Source organism: Syngnathus leptorhynchus, chromosome 21 (assembly GCF_054491065.1).
Source record: "Syngnathus leptorhynchus isolate UIUO chromosome 21, UIUO_Slep, whole genome shotgun sequence".
In the NCBI taxonomy this organism is placed as follows: domain Eukaryota; kingdom Metazoa; phylum Chordata; class Actinopteri; order Syngnathiformes; family Syngnathidae; genus Syngnathus; species Syngnathus leptorhynchus.
The window spans coordinates 3,080,346-3,106,263 of NC_141215.1; the positions used below are offsets into that span (position 1 = coordinate 3,080,346).

Genomic DNA, 25,918 nt, shown 5'->3' on the forward strand with positions numbered 1-25,918 from the left:
AATAGATGCCTCAAATCTAAAAAAAACTATCATTGCAAATTGTGTTAGCATGGCTACGTGTTAGCAATAAGCTATCCCTGTAAAGCATTTGTTATTGGGATTAAACACGTAATCCTCTTTTGTTTAACATCGAGTTTGATGGCAAACTTGAACCGGGAGTGGCATTAAAAAGCTTACAGTGGCATCGTTTGTTTTCCGGCGAGCTCGGCATGACGTGTCAAATTGCTCCGCGGGCGTCTAATTCCGCCGTAAATATGAGTAATCGAGCGCACATTAGTTCTGTCATTGGCGTTACGACAAGCTCGGGCGGGAAACGCTAGGCGATGACGAGAGTGCCATTTCGACGTTGATCATAATGTGAGCCCACCTGAGCGGAACTACACTCATTAAAAGCCCCCCCCCCCCCCCTCCCATCAGCGAATCACATCATTACCTTCCCCCTCTCAAGCAGCCAAACGCCTCACATTGGACACCGCGTTCCAATTAGAAGGGACACATAAAAGCGTCCACTTGGTGGATACCCCAATTACACACAGCACGCCGGCGCACAAAAAAACACACATAAAGTCGCGGAGTCTAATTAGGTGGGTAAACGTCAAGAGAGCCGATGCGAGAATACGCCGAGAGGTATACGCTCGCGTCTTGCCCAAATGATACCCAGGTGGCAAAATCTACGCGAGGTCGTGGCCTCATTAGGTCAAAGACCGGATCAGCAGGCTATGAATATTCATGAGGGGGCGTGTCCCGGCGGATTTATCGAGTATCAAAGCTCACTTAGCTAAAGTTAGCGACAACGTGAGAGATGCGCACGTCTATTTGCGATCAAAGTCGCCACGGTTACAGAGCGCTCGCTGTCCCGTATGAGCGCTTAAGACATTGTTTCTCTGTCAGCACCGGCGGCGCCAGCTTCCGAAGAAAAATGGGGCCGGGGTACAGGCAAAAAAAAAAAAAAAAGGGATGAATAATAAAAAAATATATATCTATGTAATAAAGGCTTGAGTGACACTCCGAAGTAGGGAAACATTTTACCCGCCGGCTCTTCCTCGGTAGGAGTGGGAGGCGAGTCGCCAAGCTTCAGCGGACTTGACGGGAGCTAGCTACTTTTGAAGAGGAAGATGACAAAATGGGGCGGACTGGTGACATTTTCGAGTGCGCGGCTCCGACCCAAAGAACCCTTCGGCTTATTTTAACTTCTATTTGAAAACACACAATTTTTAGATGCCTTGATTCACGCGCAAATGCAAAAACCACACGTGAGCTCAGCCGGTCAGACTTAACATATTAGCGGAGCGACGAGGGCCGCGACATCGGCGCCTAAAGCGGCGTATTTGATTTCCGAAACCGGTTTTGGGCGAGGGAGAGAGAAGGCATTCGTTCCGCACCGGTGACGGCCGAAAATCCATAACTGTAAAATGAAATGTAATAACGTTGTAAAATACGCAGAGGAGACTTTAGCCGTGCCCACGGGAAGCCAATAAACGCATCGTGACCACTAACCTGTCGCTGACTTGTTGCTAAGATAGACACAAAAGTAAGTGCTTACCCTCTCTGCAGACTGCGACGTTCCAAAGAAGATGGGGATGAAGGCAAGCCAGATGATACAGGTGGTGTACATGGTGAAGCCGATGGGCTTGGCTTCGTTGAAGGTCTCGGGCACGCCGCGTGTCTTGATGGCGTACACCGTGCAGGTGACCATCAGCAGGATGGAGTAGCCCAAGGAGCAGATGAGCGACAAGTCCGAGATGTCGCACTTGAGGACCCCGCGCGCCGACCTGGGGTCCTGGGTCCGCTGCTCGCCGTAGTCCACCACGGTGTGCGGCGGGTCCACGGCGAACCATAAGAACACACCCAGGAGCTGGACCGAGATGAGGGAGAAGGTGATGACCAGCTGCGAGGCCGGGGAGATGAACCTGGGACGGGAGAGAGGAGGATGAGGGTGGAGGCACGGGAAATAAAGATGTTGGTGTAAAAAGCAGGAATGAGGACGTCTTCAGCAAAGAATAGGCAATAAGAAACTAGGTGCCGCCCTCTAGTGGATGACGGTGAAATTACACCCAGAATAAACAGGAGGCAGAATGAAATCGATTTGTCTTTGGTGACACCATCCCTAGAATTTTTCAGGCTCATGTTGTGTTAATCTGGAACCAAGCCGACTGGCACGGTTGTGCAACAGTCAGGTCAATTTTAACCCTAGCGAGGAAACTGCTGCTCTCCTGCTGCTAGACACTTGAACCTGACGTCCATTAAAGCCGACATTAACATTTCGGCCGCTGCGTTGACGCCGCCTGCCGGGAGAGTCTCCCACCGAGCGCAAACGGTGATCCCGAGTTCACGCCCGATACATAATGTATGACTAAAAACATAATGATGAATAATAACGGGATAGAATGAGGTGAAGAGCGAGCGGCGATCTTCACCTGGGTGCCGTGACCGACTTCTTCCCCTGCTCGAAGATGCGGTGGATCCTGTTGGTCTTGGTGAGCAGCGCCGCGTAGCTGAAGCACATGCCCAAGCCCAGGAAGATCCTCCGCAAGGAGCACACGCCAACGTCCGGCGCGGCTATCATCAGGAAAGTGATGGCGTAGCACAGGAAGATACCCGTGAGCAGCACGTAGCTCATCTCGCGGCCCGAGGCCCGCACGATGGGCGTGTCGTTGTAGCGCACGAAGGTGACGATGACGAACGACGTGGCGATGATGCCCAGCATGGAGAGGAAGACGGGGACCACGGCCCACGCCGAGTGCCACTCCAGCTTGATGATGGGGATGGGGACGCAGCCCGTGCGGTTGGCGTCGGGTCGCATTTCGTACGGACAAAGCTCGCACATGAACTCGGAAGCCTGCGGAAATACAGATACGTACGTGAAACAACGATCTAGGATTCAAAGTATGAAACCAAGACTCTGCCTCATGAAATATAGTTTCAATCTCATCGCTCCGTGTGTGGCGCACCTAAGAGCTAGCTAGCGTTGGGGTGACTTTAAAGCTATTGTTTAGCTAACACTGGGAACAAAATCTGCTAAATTAGCTAACAACAATACAAATAAACACACCTTGCATGTTTGTACGTGTTCTTTCAGATTAGAGGGAATTTTTGTGAGAATTAGTGCTATTAGTCATTAGTGTGCTCAACGCCCAAGATAGCTAGCTAGCGTTAGCGTGACTTTTCTTAAAACAACACCTTAGCTAATGATGGAACCATACAAAAAAAAATGCTAAATTAGCTAACGACAATAGAAATAAATACACCTTGTTGTACGTGTCTTTTTTTTCCTTCAGGTTAGCCAGAACTTTTCTTGACAGTCTAATTATCAAGCAATATGTAATGCCAACAATTTCTTTTGGGGTCTGCCATGTATGCAGTGCAACAACGGACCGAAGGTCGTTATCTGCACCCGTCAAGTGACTTCTATCGGGCGGCGCATGTGGCACATTATTTTTCTCCGCCTGCTTTATTGTGGCGCGCTTGTGTTTTGTCATGGCGCCATACCTAATTCCACTCAAGTCCCAAATCTACAGTAAACGTGTCAGCGCATTATTGATTTACTTGCTGCTGCTCGTGTCAGCAAAATGAGTATCGATCTCCCCCCCCCCGCTGACAATCGTCAAGTTGCTGTTATGCTTGGAATTTTCCTTTGACTGTATACCCTGACACATCAACGCTGGAGTCACGCTCGCTTATGGCTTGTTTGTTGAGTGGTTATTTGGTCATCCCCGTACCTGGTAGTGGTACCCCTCGCATCGTTCGCAGTGCCAGCAACAGGGTACCCCCTTCACCACTTTCTTCCTCTCCCCGGCCCGGCACGGGAGGCTACAAACTGAAGCCGGCAGCGATGGGTCACCCCTTTTCCAGCGCATGGCTTCAACCTGCAAAGGGGGGGGGGGGGGCAATAGAAGAGCCGTCAGAAATGCTATCAACCAATTTAAAAAAAAAACACATCACGGGAGAGAATGGAGAAAAATAAATAAATCGGCGTCCAAATGACATCTTTGAACAGAATTTACAAGTGGCAGCGCTAAAATGAAAATTCAAGAGTGTTTCTCATCCGCCGCTTGGCAGTTTGCTCTGGGGATGCAAATATAACTGTCAAGGAAAATAATTACTTCACGTCCTCATGTGTCGGCGCGTGTGCAGGAGTGCAAATGAGAGTGCTTTGGAAACTTTTTGGAAACATCTCGTGCCGCATGATCGCTTTTGACAGACTACATTCGCCTTATCTGATTCATTGACTTGCCAATTTTTGGGGGCAGATAAGAGTAACTAAAAGGATTTTTACTGTCTTTAGTTTTGGGTTTGTTTTGCTTTAAAATGTACACATTGTATTATCGCATGTGTTGTTTATACCCAGCTAAATGATTACGGCAGTTGCTAAATCATTGGATATAAAAATGAAACACCGAGTGTATTTCTAGGGGGGGGAGGGCGTGCCCCCGCAGCCCCCCCTCTAGCACTGCCAGTGTTTTTTGTTGTTTTTAATTCCCTTCTGGAAATAATAACAATTCAATGACTTATCTTTGTTTCATTTTTTGAATACCACAAAAACCTGGTGTTCCAACAGGGGTGTGCAGACTTTTTATATCCACCGAGCTATTATGTTAATGACTTGATATAACACCTGCCAGATTTATACACAATAACAAACCATATGTTCTATCACACTCAGCTAGGCACCCATCATGCAGAAAGTATTTATTGCCCATTAGTCTTCTCATCTGTCTTTTTTTTTTCTTTTTAATGAATTCCTGTGTGGATTTTTGTGAGTTTTACGCTTGCAAAAGTTCGTGCAAAACTCTCACCTTGAGGTGCAGTTTATTGGTCCAGGAGCCGATGACTCTGTACTCGGCCGTGGACCTGTTGGTGATCTGGTACTGGAAGATGTCGTATCTCCCCGGCGCGTCTCCGTTCTCGTTGAAAACCACAGGCGTGCCGGCACTTCCTGAAGGGAGGGGGCGGGGTTTAATATACGGTCATAATTAGCCCGCCTCAGTTACTTGAGTAGGCCGCACTCCAAAACTTTTAAACTGTTTTAATGGCTAGCAGGCACATTTGAGGGACGCCGAGAGCCTCTAGATAATATTTTTTATGCGATTTTCACTAAAGTGCTTCTTCCATATGCAGGTAAGCGATATATTCCGTGTTCCGCCAACTTCTGGCTTCGCTCGGCTTACGACGGAAACGGCATACGTGCTCATGTGTGAATAAATCCACGCATGAGTCCATTTATGGCTTTGCTTAGCTCGGCGCCAATAACCTTTATTTCTCTTTTTGTTCCGTTTGGGCTGCCCCTTTTTCTTTTTATGGAGGCGCGGGCCAATCGGATGGCGGACACGGAGGAAATCCAATTACGGCGTACATGCGGAGGAAGCGCCGCATTATGGAAATAAAAGCCGGCGACTATAAGTCATTGATATGGTGGGATGCGGCTGAGGATACTTAAATGGGAAAACAATTGGAGAGGCGTTGAAAGAAGTTGAAGCTTGGTCATGCTCGCTTTGGAGGCTCTTTGGTTCTGCGCTGGCCGTTTGAAAAAAAAGTGTCAGATGATAAATGATTCACTACAGCAACCTTGCAAAGTATATTTAAAAAAAAAAAAAAAAGAAATTCTTTTCTTGCCTGATATTTGACATCTTTTTTTGGTTTTTGTTTTTATAAGCAAGATTTATTTCCGCCGTGTTTACCTTGAGCCGAAGACAATAATTCAATCTTGAGCATTCATTTCTGGCAAGGTAAATAACGGTGTGCTTTTAAAAGCTGCTGCAATTTGTGTAAATTGACACGGCGGCCGGCCGGCGGCCATTATGTCGGGAAAGCATGCTTGTTGACAAGCTCGCATCGCTTCTCGTTTCGATTTTGCTCTCCGGCTGTCATTTGCTTTTATTCAACAGGACGGAAAAGACGACTTTTCGCTATTTTGTCTCCAGCTGAGGTGGAAAGCCAAACATCTGGACAACTGCAGCTTTTCGGAATTTTGCCATTTACAAATGGACTTTTTTTTTTTTTTTTTTGCAAGTCTGTTTGGCGGTTTCAAAGCCACTACTTCCTGGCACAGCATCTGCTTCTGCCTTTTCATATTCTCGCCTTTCTATTCCCCCAAGTTTTTTGTCTTGCTTCATCGCGCCGTTCCCCTTCTGCAAAAGACAGAATGGGAAAAAAAACATGGCCATTGTCTCGCTTGCTTTGCTCTGTTTCTCCCCACAGCCAACATTCTCAAACCCCTTTTCAAGCCTTCAGCCTCAGTGGTATTATAAAGCTTGTGTGGGCTTAAATAAAGGCCAGTTTGGAGGACAACCAGAGTTCATTATAGGACAACAAGAAAACAGTTTGTACCATCCCGTGTTCAACAATGTACACACAAAATAGAATATCTTTGTCCGCTGAGCCTAATAATAATAATAATAATAATAAACAATGCAAGATGCCGTATACAAATGGTGCAGCAACACATGTAGCTTCATGCTAACGCATCATCAGAAACACCATAGGCGAGCTAACGATGCTAGCGTCAACACCGTGGCAAAAGCTTTGATTTTTTAAAAATCAAACAGCAGCAACAAATGCACAGCTAATTGAAAAATACTCCGGGCCATATATTCTTTATCCTCACTTAAAACAACTTCTAATTCCTGCCACCCGGTAAGGAATTGTAACCAACGTGTTTTTTCTAATTGTCAGTCTTATCTTTGTGAGCTTTTGACCGTCATTATTTGTCTTGGCTGCTAATCTAGCCCAAAAGAACATGAGAGGAGAATTAAGCTCCTCTCAAAAGTTTTTACTGTAGTGGGATCGATTTGGCGTCGGGACGACAACCCGGCCAGATGCTGAGCAAGTTTTTTGCTGGCCTGCCTCCAATCGCTCTCAAGGCGCAAACTGGCAACAACTCCGTATCGGCAATTTCTCAAGGCCTTCCAAACGCTATTTGGCTTCACCTCTGGAAGCGGCGAGAAAAAAAAAAAAGTGAAAACCTTGAAAATGTGGCCCGGTGATGTAGTCACCGCTTCAGTGATAGGTGAGGCGGAGTGTGCAAACATGATGTCAATAATCCCTACTTAGTTATTACCTGCTGCTTGTACAGGAGCAGCAGGCAATAAGAAGTGGATTAAATGTCAGTCTGAGGAGTTATTAATAAAAAATGACAGCCACTCAGTGGCTACTGAATCAGGTGCACAATCGAATGATGCCAAACTAGTTTCTAATATTTCGAAAAATGGTCTAAAAAATTCAGACAAACGTGCTTTCAACCGAACGGTTGGTGAAATTGCCATTTTCGATCCTCTGAATGACAGAAACAAAGATTTGCGTACTGTGTAGCGACATTTCAGACAGTTTTGGACAAAAAATAACTTGACAAGCCATGAAAAATTGTATTTACGCAGAGCTCCAGGCAAGGATATGCTAACTGAATGCAAGTTCCATAAGAAGAGAGACACCCGAGAAGGCAATATTCGCACTCGGATTGCTTTTTAAAATTTTTTTATTTTTATTTATTCCTGTTTTTTTTTATTGATTTATGTGTCTGTTTATTTATTTATTAAATTCATTGAGCAATTTCAATATCAGGCACAGATTTATTTGACGGTATCGAGTTCTCGTGGAGACTGTCGATATCAACTACGATACTTGATGAAATCTCATACGTCTCTCTCTCATTATTTCTTAAACTTTGCTTCTCAAAAGTCAAGGTGCCCCGGCAAAGTGCTCATAAAGTCCTCAAGTCATATGTCACATCAAGTCATCTCTATGCCAATGGCGCTAAATGGGTCGAACATTTTCCGTGATCTTTCCCCATCAAGTTGTTACGGACGGCATTTGTCGAACAAGCTGTCCGTCACCTCATTATGTCCATCGGCTTTATTTCTTCGTGAGGTCAGGTCGCTACGGTCACTTTGGCTTGTTCTTCCTCTTCGAGAGCATTAAGTTCCGGTCAGGTTCATCATCCTCCTAGCAAGTAAATTCCACTATTACGGATTACCGCACGACCTCCCTCAGGTCATTATGAGGAAGCAAGTTTCGTCTCCAAAGCACAATTTGGCCGATATGGAATTCTTTCATATCCGCGCAGAAGTTGATTTTCGATGTCCCGCCGGCCGATTGAATTATCAGGCCGGCCTTTTCAATTATCAGGCCGGCCGTTTCAAGGAGAATCACATTATGCGCTTCTGTTTCATTTGGCTTCACTCCTGTATTCTCTTTGTTGTTACACTTTTACGGAGGCTAACTAACACTGGCAACGTCGCCACCAGACGATGGCACGGGTGAGCCGTCGCCATGGTAACGTGTGCCGTGTTATGACAGGCAGGAGAGTATCCGAAGTCTTTGAGCACTGCGGTTAACTGAAGCCGCCACGTCGGGGGACAGATTTCTTCATGATTGCGATTTAAAATGCGATTATTTTTTTTTTCTGCTGACTCGGCAATTTTTCCCCCCTGTGAACTTATTTAGACGCGACACCAACAAATACACTTCAAAATAAACTCATTTAAAAAAAAAAAAGCAAACAATTTGAAAATTGCATTCTACTTCGCTGGAATCCGATGAATTGTCGTACAAAATAAATGATGTTTCGCCGTCGACAGATATCTTTCAAGCGTCTGTGTGAAAATTCATCTCGACAGGCATCCTTTGACTTTTAAGCCGCAGGAAACGGCGTCGGGAAGTGCGCAATGACTTATTTACACTTTGACGACATTAGTGTGAATTATACATCTTACGGCGCCATCAAAACATGGCGGCCTCTGTGATTGTAGCAGCGTGACACCGCGGCTGACTCACCAGACGGCGGCTACGATACTCCATTGATTTTCCGTCTACTGCCTCAACACGCTGCCGGGGACGGTGTGTTGTACTAACCCGAGTCACTCAAAGGAGTTAAGGGAGGATCTGGCGCTCGCTAAGCCGCCAATAACTGAAAAACGCCCATCGAGTCCCTGTCGGCAGACAGCGGCAGAATCCAAATCCACTCTTTTGTTTCCAGGAAACGCTTTATTATTATTTATTTTTTGGGGGGGGAGACTTCTCATCATATGAATTCCTCCCTGCGTGTCTTGTTAACTAAACGGAGGCCATCTACGCCGCACAATGCTTCGGGGACCCCCAGGAAATGAAAAGTTGGCAACGCCAGCGACATCGGGGTGGGAATAGCAAGCCGAAGGAAAACATTCCTAAAAATAATACTATAAGGCGTCTGATATTATTTAGGAGGAAATGAGGGAGCCCAATTAAAATTGTCTGGAGGGGGAGGGGCAAATCACAACGGGGGAAATGAAAGATTTCATTCGGCACCTGCGTTGGGCCAAATGTGCTCAGTTTATTTTTCAAAAACTTTTCACGTGACAACTTGGGATGAGTGCACTTGTGACAACTCATTTACTCCTCATTACATGCATAGACCTTGGACAGATCATTCTATATTTCTATTAATTATATCCCCACATTCTGCTAACTATAATACACCAGATTGTGTCGGCCGTCTGAAATGACACTCTTGGCGCAATTATGAAGAGGCTGCAGTCAAACAAATGAACTGCCGGCAATCCTGTTATATTTCTAATTGCATTACGCCGCTTTCATTTATTTCAATCAACTTGGCGGCGAGGAAGAGGGCCGGAGAAATGTTTTATAATAGTGTACCGCGATGAATGGATTCTAATTATTTCGTAATAGATGCACGTGCCACACCGGCCGATATAAATGTTGGATTAGAATTCAGCCTTTAATTGTTTCGCTAAAAGATGGCCGTCATGGAACCGGCACAACCAAAACATTAGCATCGAACTCAATTTGGGTACTGTGATGACTTTCTGCATGGCTGACAGAACGCTATTTTGTGTCAATTACATGCACACACATATATTTCTCAAAGTAGACAACTCACCGTTGAAGTTGACGGCGCGGATATGGCCAAGCAGCTCCTTCCCGTCGATGCTGCTAGCCATGCGCGGACACAAACCCGGGTAGCCGTAGCATAGCTTGCGGTGCATGTGGTGTAGCGCGTGGGCCATGGCGTAAACGGCATCCATCACAAACTGCACCTTGCCCTCTTGCTCGTAACTGGAGTCGCGGCCCACTTTCTCCAAACCTGTCGGAAACATTTTGCCATTCGGCATAAACATGGCGGAACGTACGACAAAACAAAAGGGGCAAATAAACTGTGTTGAATTATGAATATGGCAAGTCCTCGGATGGGAAAAAGCACTCCCTGTGGTCCATTCACGCCCCCGGTTGCAAAGTTGCACGTGGAGATGCCTTCATAATGGCGTTTTCGTGTATGACGACGAGTTCAGGACACGATAAACGGGTGGCCGCGTTTTGAACCCGACCATTTGTGTCACGTTGTTATCGGACCGCCGTGCATAATGTACACCATATAAGGTGCTAAAATATTTACATGGTGTCTTCAGCCGTATGGAGGAACGCGTCTTCAATTGCGTCACTCTGCAGTTAATAATTAAGCACAACAAGAAGCAATTAAAAACATACATTCAGTACAGTTGCTAAAATGCGGCCCATTTGAACTTTTCAACACAAAACTCCTCGCCTCGCAGCCGTGGTCCTTTTTTGTGTCACGGGAAGCAGATGGCAGAAATGTAATTGGGTCTGAAAAGAAAATATTCCAGAACACCGATCGACAAATCAACAAAAGGCCCCTCGAGCTAGCTGCCGGGTGACGTGGCGCAAATGGCAAAGCTAATTACCCCAACGGGTTATAAATAACGCCAAACAAGGTATTCATACGGTGACTTAGCTGCTCAAAACACAAGGCCGTCATTATCGGGATAGCCCGGCTCTCCATCTCCTGAGCAACGCTTGCTCCCTCGCCTGCTAGGAGAAGGTTTGCTTTTCCAAAATCATCACAGAATACAGTAAGTGGTCAAAAATCAAAAATAGAAAAATGATAGAAAATAGATGCTTTCCGAAGTAGCGGTTGCAAGGTTAGCTTAGCTTTTAACTATTCGTACGCAATATTAGTCATTCTTCAACGAGGATAAAGAATATATGCTAATGAGTATTTTTACATTCGATGCTAAAACGGATTGCATCAGGTGTGCGTGTTTTAGCGCAGCGCTCGACCCACGGTGGACAGTAAAATTAAACTTCACACCACATCTGTCCAAAAATGAACTCCGCAACTGTACAAAGTGCCTCGTGCAAATTTTGACCTTGAGTGCCAGATTAAAATCAAATCCAAGTGGATATTTATGAGAGTCCAGCTACTATCGACTTCATCGCATCGTGACCTCCGCAGATGAACTCTTGTGTCATATTCAAACAATATCTATTTCAAGGTGCTTTCTCCAGATAGAGAGCCAGGCCAAGGCCGGACTTTGCCGATTTGTAGAATAAAACATTATACGGACTATTCGCACATTTTTTTGTCGGGAACGGCAGGGCCGAGATCAAAGATGATGGCAGCTTACATAATATTTATCTTCTTTGTTCAATTATTCCACAAGTTTCTTTTCACTCTCAATGAAGATGCACAATAAGCACTGGAGAGCTGGAGTCAGCATGAGGGGACAAAGAAATCATCTCATCCATTTCTCTTTTTTTTTGGTGATTAAATATTTGTCTTATTTTAAGACATGCTCGTTATCCAGTAGAGTATATGGCTACACACCTCGTTTGAATCTGAAAAGTGTTGGGTAGCTTCATACTAACAAAGAACGAAAAAACGGGTTAGCGAAGAGCATTTAAGCAAAGGATATTTGAACACAAACGATGGAGCAACACATGTAAACAATATATTACGGGCATGTCTTCTTTATCCTCTGCAAAGAACGCCGAACGAAAAATTTCCATTGAAACAAGTCAAACCTTTGATATTCTGAACACTACCTTGAAAAATCAATGTAATTTTCTTTTTAATACTGTTGTGTCGTCGTTAAATAAGGTTTAGTTAGGTAAGCTCGCTCAAAAAGCTTGAGTCGCGGCGGCGCCTTGATGGATGCCTTCACGGCCCAGCGTGCAAAGCGGTATTTACGTTTGCTGCGCGTGATTGATGGCTTCGCGCTTGACGGCCCGACTAATGATTTCAACCAGCTCCTTAATTAAACATCAATTAGCAGCGCAAATTCAATCCGCACCTTCTCCATTTTGGACCATTAAAGAACCCTCCCCCCCAACAGAAAATATATATGCCAGTCTTTTGTTTATCGGACCCATTAGGAATAAATACAGACGGAGCTAAAGTGAGCAATCTTCCGAATAAAGCACACAATCATTCGGAATGGTCATGAATACATTTACATTGATTAACTTTTCCGCAGTTAGGGTGGCGAGACTTGTGCCTGCGCACAATCCGAGACAGAAACTTTGACCATTTTTTTCATTCCTCCGAGAATAACCCCAAATTCTCAAATAAACAGGAGGTGTCCGTGAAAAAGACAATCCACTGCAGCACTTTCTCTGACTAATGCCACGCTGCTGACATAAGCATTTAATATATATTACATGACTTTGTTATTATGGGTATATATTACGGCGGATACAAAGAGCTTCAATAAAATATTCATGAGTCATTATTCCTATCATGCTGCATCACCGTGCCGAGCTCGACTGTGTTGCCTTTCTCAGCGTGCCTTCCGTTTCACTTGATTCCCCGTTAGATCTCGCTAGCTGCGCCGCGACTAGCTAACAGGAACGTCACGCTGAGGGATCGCCTGTTTGATGCCAAACATGAGAGCAAAAATAAATAAATAAATAAATAAAAAGAATAGGGAGTGGCGCAACACCGACTCGGCGGCGGATATCGCGACGAGAAAGGTGGAGGCAGACGAGGAGGACGAGGCGCGTAAACAAAAACGAGAGTGAAAACATATTCGAGTGAAATCGCTTTAGCTGAATAGCAGCTTGCCGCACGACGGAAAAGAAAGGGAAAGAAACAGTGGCGCAGTGACACAAACGTAGCCTGGGGACACGTGGAGAAGAAGGGGAAATTACAATAAATACATTCTAATGATCACTTAGGCAGAAAGTTCACTTCGAGTCAACGTTGAGCGTTTTAGCGGGATTAAAGCCATTCATTGTGTCTCGACTGCGGGGCCCAAGAAGCGCCACAATAAAAGCAAAGCAACACTCTCGACAGGTGTATCTATCGTGGGTATTAAAAGTCTACACACCCCTGCTCAAGTTTTGCCTTTCATTTTTTTTTTCCCCCTTTCCATCCCGACATGGGGAGATTGTTGTCACGTGTGCTTAACAGCCAGCAATTCCTGCAGCGCCTTCGATATTGCTCTCGGCCTCCTTCCTTTTCATCACTTTTGAAGTGAAGTTCAGCCAGGCCGTTTTTTTCCCCCCTATGTTGAATCCCTTGCTAATTATTTTGTGCTCTTCTCCTGGGCACACAGAGTACTCCCCAATGAGATCCCTTTACGGGGGACGCTCTCTACAGACTCATAGTGAGGACAAAAATAGCCTCCTAGAACATCTGAAGTTGAATCAGATGCGCTTTGAATGGTGGCACAAGTGTGCTGACTCAGCATGAAAAAACTCCGTTATATCCCCAGTTACATGAGGGTGTGCGCACTTGTGCAACTTCATTATCCCCAATTTTCTTTTGTAAATAATTCACTGAAGGGTGTGTAGACTTTTTATATCCACTGTATAATCCATAAAGCCAGTGTACATCCTTTCCTTGTCTCCCGAGAGCACTCTTAAGACATCGCGGCGGGCCCGCGCGTTTACGACCGTGGTGATCGATGGATGTTTCAACGGGGATGCGTTGGGCTACAAAGCATAAAGCAAACGGTGTGCGCACACGCGTGGCCCATCCGAGCGGGGCATCCATCAGTCACGCGTGAAGCCGAGCATACCGTTTGCGTCCTCGACGGGACGCGGACAAAAGATAATTTGGCGGCGTCTAAACGGCGCTTAGTGGTGGGTGACGACAAATGCAAGGCGTCACGTGCGTGGCCACCGTTGGGTATCGAGACGACCATCTGTCTCCGTGCTTCACTTTCAGGCTTTCACAGCCTGCAACGGCCCTCCCCCAATCCACCTTGTTAGCATACGCTTGATTTGCAGCTACTTCAGAGTGTGCCGCACGCACACCGCAGAGGCACTGGTAGCAACGGGGGGCTTTGTATCTTCAAAAGCACAGCGCTTCTTACCAAAAAAAAAAAAAAAAAAGAAGTTGGACGCATCAAAAAGTTGGAAGAATTGGGTTGATATAATAGGACCAATCCAATCAAAAAAAAAAAAGCAGGTTTGATGTTATATAATTCTCAACCCCTTCCCTTCCTACCTCCATTAAGTGCTGCTAGATGACCTACGTGAGGAGTTATTGGTCCCATTGACCCAGCAGGCAACACTTAAACACATTTTCTTCTATACATTACGGAGACATGCAACATTGTAAATGCCACAGCAAGCAGCTCAACAAATTGCCTTTTAAAAGCACTCACTCAAGGTAAACCCGCTAACAAGCGAGCGAACACCGTTGTGGGTTGGGAATCAACTCACTATAGCGCCCTCTGTCTGCCATAGTTTTAGCGTATTCAAATGTGTTGTGACTTAACTATTTTGTGTCAAAATACAAAACAATAAATAACTCACACGGCCTGTTCAGCAACACTTCAGTTAAGTTCAATGCTAGTGCTGTTAGCCAGCCTATGGTATTTTGCATAGTTATTAGCATTAAACTAGCTGACTTACACCAGTCTTTTTATGCTATGCAGTAACCTTCATCTGGGACTTGCTTGTAGGTCGAGGTGTTCAATTTAATCTTACTTTTTCGGGGTTTTCACACGTTTCATTTTGATTGAAATTAACAGCACCTCTTCACTTTCCCCAAAATGACACTCTTGATTTTCTATTTGCTTCCTCCCGCAGGCCATAATAATCCCGCTCATTTCCATATGCTCGCCATCAGGTGTGTCGCCGCGTTGACCTTGACCAGAAGGCGCTCGCCGACCGGCGTTCGTGCGCCGATGATTCGGAGGTCGCAAACTCCGCCACTTGGAATTAATGGAATCCGCTGTCCGACATCGGGGCCCTCGACATGCCGCACGCCCGCTTGCACAAATGCCACGGCGAGTAATGGATGGTCAATGGGAGTCGCAGCCCTGGCAAACCTAATTATGGGAACTAATGGCGGCTGTCAGGCAGGGGGGATACCCGCTGTGACACGTACACACAAACACACGGCGAGACAACTACTGAAAAGGATTTACGCTTCATATTACACTGAACCATAAAGACATATTGAATGGCGCTGCTGACTCGGCTTTAAGTCACTTGAAGCTACACTCGTAGAATGACACACGTGGACACACACACACACCTACGGCTTGTAAACACACATGGGTTAACGTCTCAGTTCCGCTGCTTGGTTTTGTCTGAAATAACAAGCTGCGAGCGTTTTGACACGACAAGCAGAAAATATGGACGAACGCAGGTGCGAGCCAACACGACGAAGTGACCGGAAGCGTATTTTAAAAGCAGAAACTGCCGACAGCTGAACGCATAATGGCTAAATGGTCGGCCGATACCAAGACTCGTCTGTCGCTGTTGACATTTTTGTTTTCTCACCTGTGCACTTCTTGAGGATGCCCAGTCGTTTGCCGTGCATGCCCAGCTTACAGTTGAAGTTCTCCTCCCAAAACTCGGCGAACCAAACGTTCCTCCTGTTATTGGACAGCGAGCGGCTCCGGAAGTAGCGGTCGAAGGCTGTGAAGGGCATCAAAGACGACGGGGGGGTCATTGAGGTTATCGTCTTTTTAGGGTTTTAGCGTGACAATGTCGATTTTTGATGAGCTCTGTAGTACGTCCCGCACGGTGTGAGCAGACTCCATTGCGTGGCGCCAGACATTTTTGCAAAAACAGCAAAAATCCATTGACAGCTCACTCCGCTGGGACGCCATCGGCGTGTGAGTGAAACCAAGTGTAGCGGGCGAGGGGGGGGGGGGTGAATCCCTGGAGTGTACCAAACTGACGTCAGACATGCTGCGCCGTGCTTGACTTGTGGTAACCGCTGACAAGAGCTGCCTTCATTAATCTCCTCGGCTGTCAAGGTAACGCACCTCCGGAGCTTCTCGGGAACTTGGCCCAGAAGGACCGTCGGGCCTTACTGGGATCAGTAAGGAAGTAAAATAGCCAAGCTGTGCATTTACAATGCTTTGGAATGTTGGCAAGTTGAAGACACCGCTTGACTTATCTAGCTCAGAACCTGGCCGAGGGATCGGAAGAGAGCCAGAGGTGACCCGGGTTTGGGCCACGGCTCTGAAGAAAAAAAAAAAAAGCGCTTTTAAATGCTCAAAGTGCTCTGGGCCACGGCACCTTGATTGGATTTCTCCTCTAAGAGACCAATAAACAGATTTCTTCATCTGTCTTCCTTGTTTTCATTTTCTACCTTGTTGCTTTTGTGTCCCTCCAAGCATCAGCGCTCTAATAGAAAAAATCTCTGGGAGCTGCAGATGACTTTTTAACAACTCTTAAGAAATGTTCAGCCTGCTACTTTCCAACACTTACCGTCCACAGATGCTCGCTTAGGAAGAATAGTGATGGCTCCCTCCGCCACTCTTTCCTGGCCAATCACGGGGGCGATCTTGGACCCCCAACTGTCGGAGCCCACCCATAAAAAGTGGCCCGTTTGGTTGTTCCTCTTTGCTGCATCCAAAACGCGCCTGCCGAGAAAATGTCAAAACGGTTCGAGGCGTCAACCAAATTGCTAAAAAGATTTGAGTGGGTGCGGAGACAGCGGGACACTTGTTGGAAGTCGGCGTCTTACCGTATGTCGTCCTCATTAGCGAACATAATGATGGCCCTGGCGTTGGAGGTCTCCAACAGACGTCTAATGATCTTGTCAAACTCCCCCGGCTTTGGCTCCCTTGGGATCTTCAAGGATTGGGCGATACAAACACCACCTGGAAACCAAAAAGGTTGCAATGCTTCAACAGCTAACATTAGCGGCGGCCATTTTGTTATTCCCATTGCCTGCCATGAACAACAATAAGACATTAGCGGACGCCTCCCATTTAAGCTGTTTTATTAGCTTCTCCTTTATTGTATCATTAGTCGAGCTCAAGGTGTGAAGGTGTGTGTTTGTGTAGGATTACGTCTTTGTGGCACATTAAGCCTGCCAGATCCTCAACCGGCAGCACAATATGGAAGTCTCCCCGCGTCTTATTTGTTTACGCTAGCGAATGAGACCATTTGTCGTCGCGCGCGTACAGTCTGTCGTCGTGGCGCCGCCGCTCCTCTTAATCACAAGCCTCGTAACTCGAGCGGGCTCGCGTGCGCGCAAATATTCATTAGCCTCCGACTGAAAGCCTCCCGGGATCATTCCGAATGACGATTTTGCGTGCGGGCGCCAATGACGGAAAACCGAGAGCAATACTTCCTCCAAATATTTCCCCAAGGATAATCGCCTACTTGACGTGTACTTTGGTATTCATGGGCTTGTGTAGCCAACAAAATAAAATGTTACAGAGACACACACACGAGCATTGGTGCGTTCTCACCGCGTTGTCCTTGGAGCGGTTTAGAAGTGATTAAGCCACAGTTTGTTTGACTCCTATCATCAGTAACTGTCTGCATGCAAAGTAGACTTATCAAATTAAGTCGCGGGCAAAACCCCAGCGCCGAATCCGACGACATCCATCCTCGAGCGTTCCTCATCGTTGTCGTGATGGGAGGTTATTGGAGAGAAATCGACTGTCTTTTGTATATGTCGGGAAATTTCAAAAAAAAAAAAAAAAGGGCCTTGGATAATAAGCAATACGACCTGTCGTCATGGTTGTTATTTAACGGTACAAATTATTTCCGATTGCGTCCAAAACATTTTGATTTCAGGAACGGAACAATCTGCCTGGAGCTAACACGATTTGAAAGTATTAGCCAACCAACCAAATCAAAAACGGAAAGAGCTTAGGAAACTGATTTCCCCGCACAGCTTAACGTTGATGATAACCGTTTTGTTTTCTGAGCAAATTGCGTTGATGCGTGCCAATCACAATTATTTGCAGGAATGCGACAACAAATTGTTTGAAAGCGTTGAAAGTTTCTGCTTTCTCAAACTTGGCCGTTATTGTTCCAAGAAACGGGCCTTGATAATAAAATTTACAAATGGCGGATGGTTCCGGTAGCAGCCATTTTGTTAGCACGTACGGCAACGGTCACGTTTAGCATTGAATCATTTGTGCTCGGCTTCCGCCGAGGACCACAAGCTCTTCGTTTATCTCTAATAACCTGATTAATGAGCGAATGGATTGTGACTAAATTGTAATTTAGACGCATTGTGTCTGTTAACGTGCCGATTCTTTGGCACGTGTCACCATCGAGCTGTTTGCTCAAATTTATACATCGACCCCACCGGACTAAAAACAAGTAAGACTGTAATTAACTCCATTGTGTTTGGAACGCCGTTGTTCTGCAATTTGAAAGGCCGCTAATTATCAATCTGCCCACATTCCACTCACTTTCAACAACTCCCAAACGAAAACGAGTGCTAATTAATACACGAGTGAGCGCGTGAGCTTTGTCCAAATTCCTATGGATGATAATCGTCAGGTACTCGATGTGTAAAAATTGCAAAACGTTGAGGCCAGTGAATATAATCCGTGATTTGTGGGAGTGAGTAAAAGCAGTCGTTGGAATCAACGGCCCATTATTAAAAAAGACTTTGTGGAAAGTACGTGACTTAGCCCACCACGCCGAGACAATGAGCGGCATTCGGGAGTTTAGCTAGTCGCCTTTTGATGAACCCGCCCACGAGTCAATAGAAACGCCGCTATTATGAAAGTCTCTCCTTTACAATTCAAAAATGCGCTGCTTCTTGAGGCTTTGTCCGTTGCTAGGGGCGCTGCTGCGTGGGCGTTAGCAACAAAGACTCGTGTGACTGAGAATCCGCGTGTTAGCCAGCTAGCGTATATTCCGCTTGTTGCGGTTCTTTGAGTGAGTCTAATACTCAGCGTGCAGGCCGGACTGCCTTCACCACAGGAGTCAAACAGTCTAGCGCGCAAGTCAGCACTTCTTGAGGTCTGAGGCGAGACGGGTGGGCACCGACTTTTAATGCCCTCAGTGTGATATGGAAGCGGTTTTAGCCTCTTCCCCTGGGGACTCGTGAGAGCCATCATGCAAACAAGACGAAACTCGAATTGAGTCGACAAATTCAGTCATGCGATGGTGACAGACAGAGTCGTCTGAGCGGCTAGCGCCTTTCCGCACGACACCGATACCGTTCTTGCGATCCAATCAACAGCCGGAATCCCACCGGCTTTCCTTTAGCCGGACGACGGGGCTCGGTTGGGCTCGTCCGTACCAGACGTAAGACGATATTGCGGCGCGATTGTTTGTGGGGAGGTGGGAGGGTCTTGGAATGAAGGGATGAGGGGGAGAAGAGGCAACAGGAGAAGATGAAAACTATAAGGTGGGAGGTGAGGGAGGAGGAGATAAGCAAGGGATGATTGGATGTCAGAGCACAGATAAGAAGCACAAGGTCAACGTTAAGCTGGGAGATCACAAAGAGAGAACATGTCCTCTCACCGCCGACACCGCGCACGCCTCTCTTCCACTCCGAGAAGATTTCTTTCTCCTTCCCGGGCAATTCGTCTCCTCACGCTCGCCCCGACTATCCGGCAGTAATCAGACGTCCAATTACTGCCGAAGCCATGTGGCAGGATGAGTATGTACAGCTATATACGTGTTGAAGCACTTTGGAGGAAACAGCGGTCGGCCGGCAGTGCGTCAGAATGGCTTTCTCGGGTCCCCGCAGGCAGGGACCCCCTGCTAAACCCCAGCTGGTCTTATCTGCTGGATGGAAGCAGTCAAGTGGAACTCTTCAAAAAAGACGAAACTAGAGATAGACATGAAAGATTTATGTAGCTTTGGTTGGCAAACACGGCGGTCGGTGTCCAAACGAAAGCCCACGGGCCGATTGAGGCCCGCCATCCAATTTTTTAATTGGCGCGCACAAATTGTTAGAAATACGATAGCATTTCAACTTTGGCCTGACTATTTTGCTTTTTTATTTGTTTTATTTTAACACCAATCTGATGCTGCTGTTATGAGAGTGAGCTACCAAAGCTTTAAAAAAATCCAGAAATTTGTGATCAATGTCGTTAATTATATTCAACAATACAACTTATTTGTCCACTTTTAATTAATTTTTGTAACTTTACTACACTTAAGGCTATATACCTAGTTTCTCCTCCGATATGTTTATGTATATGGTGGCCCTCATTGAAAAAAAACTTGGGCTAACACGTGGGGCTTTATTTAAGCGAACATTCTTATCAAGTTGACCGAATCTTGTGCTGAATACAATTTTTATGACAAGTATGCAGAGCGGCAATCGCACACGGTAGTTGCGCCGGTGTCAAAATTGATACGTCTGGTATCCACAGTTAAGCGTTTATCATAGTTTATCCGCCTCAAATCAGTAACCCGGGGAAGGAAACACACAAAGAGCCAACAATTGCGTAAGTTGATGTCGCCGCCCGTACGTGACAATTACGCCATTTTACAAATAAGACACTCGGCGCATCGGGATTAAATATTCACAAGACCCCCGGTAAATCGACACGGTGCGCTCGCAGCTGGCCAATCAGCCGCCATACAATATTCAGCCGGTAATTTGAATTTCCCCATGAACAGAATATCTGTATGACATTATGCGTCGTGAATAGCAATGACCAAACAGGGCTTATTGTTGCCGATAGCATCTGTGTGGGCAAACAGCATGCTTGAATGGATGAGAATACATTATGTGATACAAACGAAGGATATTATGGGCTATGCTAATATAGAGCCTTTTTTTCATAATACATTTTGGAGAGTGGGCGTTTTCAAATACTCGTAGGAGAAATTTGGAACTTCTTATGACCTATTTCCATTTCCGCAACTGCTCTGTTTTGCGGAATACACAGATAAGGCTCCTCGAGTTAGCTGCTTTGAAAACGTGGATTTAGAACGCGCCAAATTTAATCATTCAAATTTACCGCTGTTGTGATTCTCGTCTCTGCGGTGTGTCAAATTTCTAAGTCATTTATTTTCACTTTGCCGGGACTTTGGTGACATCTGTGTTGACACATTTCCATTGAAAAAGGTCTCATACAATAAGTCGTTTTCTTCAGCGTTAATGTTTCGAAGGCCTTGGCAAAGGTAACGCATAGATTTAGCCGATCGATACGCTTTGCGCATGAAGTATTCTTCAGGTATTGACTTTGTTAGCCCGAGGCTTCGGTTCTTGCTGTCACACCGTATTTCTTCCGCCGAGAGCTACGACGCGTTTCTACAGACCGACGGCTCTCGCCAAAAGACACACAAAGGTTGCCGACTCCGCCGCAGCCGTTTCGTTGCCCTGACCGCACTCAGAGCTGGAGGAGCACTCAAGTCGGGTTATGTCACGGGGAAATGATACCGCTTCAGTAAGTGGATGTGGCATGACGGTGATATGGAGCTGGCCAACGTCGGGCACGCTGCACGGAAGAGGCCCTTCATTTTTTTTTTAGAACCCGTTTCATATTGTGTGTGACACAATCTGTTGAATAGTTTTATGGCATTACTGGATGTGTTTTTCCAAAATTGCAGCTTCAAACTCTTGCACCTCGAGCACTTTAAAGTTGTGCAAAGTATCTTCTTCCCCGTCTGCTCCATTAAAGAACATCAAGTGTGATTTGTCTCGCTCCCGGATGCTCTTTGACCCGGTAATCCGGGAAGTATGGCGCTAATCTGCTCCTCGGCGACCCCCCCGTGTGGCTCGGGGCCAATCAAGTGGCCACAAAACGTCATTATTTGAAAGGGAGTCTGTCGGCAGCCATCGATTTTGCCCCGGCTTCTTTAATCCTGCTCTCCGTTACTTGTCTTTCCTCTCGGTATCGGCACCTTCTCGCACGCTCATCCCCCCCTCCGAGCGCTGTCCATCTATCAGGTTCGGGAAGGCCCTCGCAGCCAATGGAACGGCAGCAAGCCATTTCGTGTTGATTAAAAGTGTCAGAAAGGGAGCTACGCGTGGAGAAATACAAGCAGTAACGCGGAAGAAAAAACGTTTAAAGGCACTTTGCGAGGCTAAAGTGTTTCCCGCTAACATTAAGCATTAAGCTAGCTGACAATTTCAAGATGGGAGTTAATTATTATAATTGTCAACCTCGACTGCTGATAACAAAATGAAAAAAGTTCAAAGGTACTTTGGGAGGCTCAGTGTTTCCCACTAACATGCTAGCATTAAGCTAGCTGACATTTTCAAGAGGGAGTTAATTATTTTTACAGCAAACCCCAACTGTTTATTATCAAAATGAAGCATATAGCCACAGAAAAGACGCGAGAAAGCGTCTTGAGCCACTTTCCATGAGCGAGGCGACCCTCGAGGGCGTTTCCTCTGGAGGCTAATGTTCTATTAACATTACATTAAGAGCGAGGCCGACGTATGACAGCTCGACACGGCTGGCGCTATCAAGTGTTTCCCTTTCAATTACGATGATGACAGAACGTCCGCGGGCGACGGCGTCCGGCCCATTCAAGAAAAGGAAGAAATGTTTGACAGCGTGTCCGCAACTGATCAGTTTGAATCCATCAGAAAAAATAAATAAATAAATGACAGTAGGGCAGAAACAATCGATGATTTTTGAATCCTTATTACCAAATCGCAACATGAGAAGCCCTTTTGTGGATTGAGTAACAAAGCATCATCGCAGACAGAGAACAATTTCGCATTTGTCATTATATGGAGGTAAGAATCCAATTTAGATGCAAAAACAAACCCGAGCAATTTTCCAAGACAATTTACGAGCCAGCGCTCGTTTCCAGATCCTTTCCTAACGACTTAAATTCCCGCCAACGTAATCAGCTCAGACTATTCTGACTCGGAAGATATATATATAGATATGGAAGTGCAGCCTGATGTCAGATAACGGCAGAAAATCACCAGAGCAAGTCCGAAAGGTATTATGAAGTGAAACCATTAAAAGTTCTCTCTGTTCTAAACCTAAAGAGAAAAAAAAGGGTCCGGTTCATCTCTGTGGGATTTTGAGGTTGCAAATGAGGGCAACATCAAACAGCTTTTGTAACCTGGAATTTGATGTTCAAGTGAAAATCCATCCAAGGGAAAATAAATAAATAGATAAATCAGCCCGAGAAGAAATGGTGCAGTTGAATATTGCAAATTAGCTGACTTTTCAGCTCCCTAGCAACACATTGCGAGCTCCATAGCAACGACATACATAGCATTTGATGCCTTTAAAGCCTATTTAACAATTTTTTTAACGCATCACAGACAAGAGTCCTCAGCAGACCACAAGTGTTGAAGATACGAGAATAGAAATGCTTCACCGTGACAACGAGGCGCTCTCGCACCGTCACGCCAGTGCGCTTCACATGCCGGCTGTCAAGTTCGACTTGAACTTTTTTTATCTTGCCAAAATCACTAGTATTTTGAGACAATACATATTTTTTTCTTTAAAATTGCATAAAATTAATGACAAGTTTCTCTTCTAATTTTCTCGTTCCTGATTGCAAAATGGCTGCCGCAAGTACCGATATACCTTGAAATGAGGCCGATACCAAGTATCGATACTACCCCATCTTTAATCTATGTATCATGAATTTAAAAGTAAATCTCCAAATTGACTTTACAGAACCAATCATAGTACAACACCAAAAATATTTGGCACCCAGAGCCGCAGAGTGGCAACATTGGCTACCTCCATAGCTCATTGGGCGAGGGGCCAGCATTTCAGTGGGCTGATTCTGCACCCAACGGAATCAATAAGCTGATCAGAAAGTCATTCCGAGTCTTATTGGCAGCCTGGCCAAACACGAGTCGCTCCACAGTGGATCAATGTCTGTCTTCCCAGAAGAACCGACGCCACTGCTGCTGCTGCAGGTGCTCGACTATTCCCATATTTCTGTTGACATATTTTCAATACATTTACCATTTACCCAATCAAGCGGCGAGATTTCTTCACTCCCGAGTTATTCCCCCATAAAAAAGGGAAATTGTTTCCCCCTCTTTTTTTTTTTACTTCAGGTGTCCCTCTGGCGACTCTTATTGCTTGTAACCAGCTGGGTAGCTGTAGGGCAGTAAATAAAGTCAGGGGTGAGGAGAGGAAGGGGGGGGGGGGGGCTGTGAAATGGAGGAGGACAGGTGGAAGAGTGAGGTAGATTTGACAGATATTGTAAAAGACACGAGGATTCATTAAACATTCACATTGTGCACTGGAGAGCCCTGCAGCCTGGCAGTAAAAGAGTGTGCGGGGATTAAAGATGGAAAGAGAGGTGGAGAAATGGCAGGCAGGGTTGTTGTTTTTTTCGGGGGGGGGGAGCAAATAATGTGGGGGAGGAATAGAAACAGGTAGGGATTTAAATGTGTGGGGGGGGGGTAAGGATGATGGCATTGGCGAGGAGATGAATACGCAGATTTTGTGCGGGGTTGCAAAATACAGGAGACGCCCGTGAAGGGAGGGGCTGGGTGAGAGAGAGAGAGAGAGAGAGGGGGGGGGGGTGAGAGTGAAGAGCAAAAGACGCCACGAAACAACTGAAGGGACAAAGTGGCAGCGCTGCTGGAGGGAAAGACCGACTCTTGGCGTGCCATTAAAAGCCAGGTGGATGACATTGGATCCCCCAACAGCCGCCCCCCCCGACACACACAAACACACACACACACACACACACACACACACACACACACACACACACACACACACACACACACACACACACACACACACACACACACACACACACACACACACACACACACACACACACACACGTGCACAATGTACCTCTTCATAACATCCTCACGTACTGTGTGGCTATTTCCTTTCGAGCACTTGGAGCAGAGGACGTGAACATTTACAAGGCTCTTGTGTGTCTGTGCTAGTGTGTGTGTGTTGGATGGCCTCAAACATATTTCATAGGATTTCACATAAAAGCAATGGTGACAAATTCAAACTCCTGAAATTTCAATGGAATCGTCTGGACTGATTCAAATGAATCGAAATGGATTCAGTCAGCGACACACGAGTTGCTCTTTGCAGAGGATAAAGAATAGATGCCCTGTGTGGACGGTGATATTGATATTTGCGTTCAAATATCTAGCACCGGATATTCATTAGCCTGTCTGTATTTTGCATTGTTCGTTAGCATTCAGCTAAGCTATTTTTTTTCCCCCCCTCGATTCTTTTCAACACCGTCTGTAACCCAGCTCGCACATTCTCAAACCTTCTCGCCTGAGCTGTCTCTCTCCCCACCCACATCCCACTTGAACGTGTCAACGTCTTAATCAAGACTCGCCGTTTGCTTCTCGAGCCTCTTTAAATCTCCTCCGAGACATCCGACGCGCAATGACAAAAGAAACTCCGGCAAAGGCAGAACTCATCCTTTACTCATTTATTTTAACGACTTATTGATTCATCACTAAGGGAGATAGGACAATGTGCGATAACTGCGCTTCTTAAGCGTTATGAATGGCGGTGTAAGAATCCCGGGCAGAGGATTGCTATCTTGGAGGATAATTTGCTTTAATGAGATCGAGATACGATTAGAAATGTCCTTGTATTTGTCTCCATTGCAGCCTGCGGGGGATGAAATTCAGCGTGGCCCTTCAAATCGTTTTACAGGCTTCATCTCGATTCCCAATCGCTGCTTCTATATTTGTGACACTTTAACTCCACCTGTCACTCGGGTGTAATCCGCCCTTCTTTCTCTCCCCCGCCGCATTGCTTTTATTACGACGCGCCGCTCAATCCCCACACGAGTGGCCGGCGCGTCTCGCCGTCCGGGCCTCCCCGCGACTACCCCTCCATATTTTCTCCTCCCCAGGGCGTCGGGAATAAGCAATCGGTTCCTCCCGATGGCTTGGCGGGCCGACTCGCCGATGAGGCCGGCTCCAGTAAAAGATTATGAGGCAGATCCATAACAGCTATCAAAGCTAACAAGGGGAAGACACGCGCACGTGCTAGCTCGCTGATTAGCCCGGCGCAAC

At 46.1% G+C, this 25,918-nt stretch overlaps 1 protein-coding gene across 4 annotated transcripts in view; it reads right to left on the reverse strand.

Annotated features, from left to right (window-relative positions):
* grm8a (glutamate receptor, metabotropic 8a) overlaps positions 1–25,918 on the reverse strand; it is an 83,242-nt gene that overhangs the window by 8,054 nt on the left and 49,270 nt on the right. For all 4 annotated transcript variants that reach the window (XR_015063051.1, XM_085901617.1, XM_085901616.1 and 1 more), the window contains exons 3-10: positions 16,724–16,859; positions 16,465–16,619; positions 15,526–15,663; positions 9,872–10,075; positions 4,797–4,936; positions 3,720–3,866; positions 2,418–2,839; positions 1,544–1,910 (exon numbers count right to left, since the gene is read on the reverse strand). Coding sequence is in view for 3 of the 4 variants with exons in the window: in XM_085901617.1 (XP_085757743.1) it covers positions 1,544–1,910; positions 2,418–2,839; positions 3,720–3,866; positions 4,797–4,936; positions 9,872–10,075; positions 15,526–15,663; positions 16,465–16,619; positions 16,724–16,859 (1,709 nt within the window). In the remaining variant the exon portion in view is untranslated. The remainder of the gene's footprint in view (positions 1–1,543; positions 1,911–2,417; positions 2,840–3,719; positions 3,867–4,796; positions 4,937–9,871; positions 10,076–15,525; positions 15,664–16,464; positions 16,620–16,723; positions 16,860–25,918) is intronic.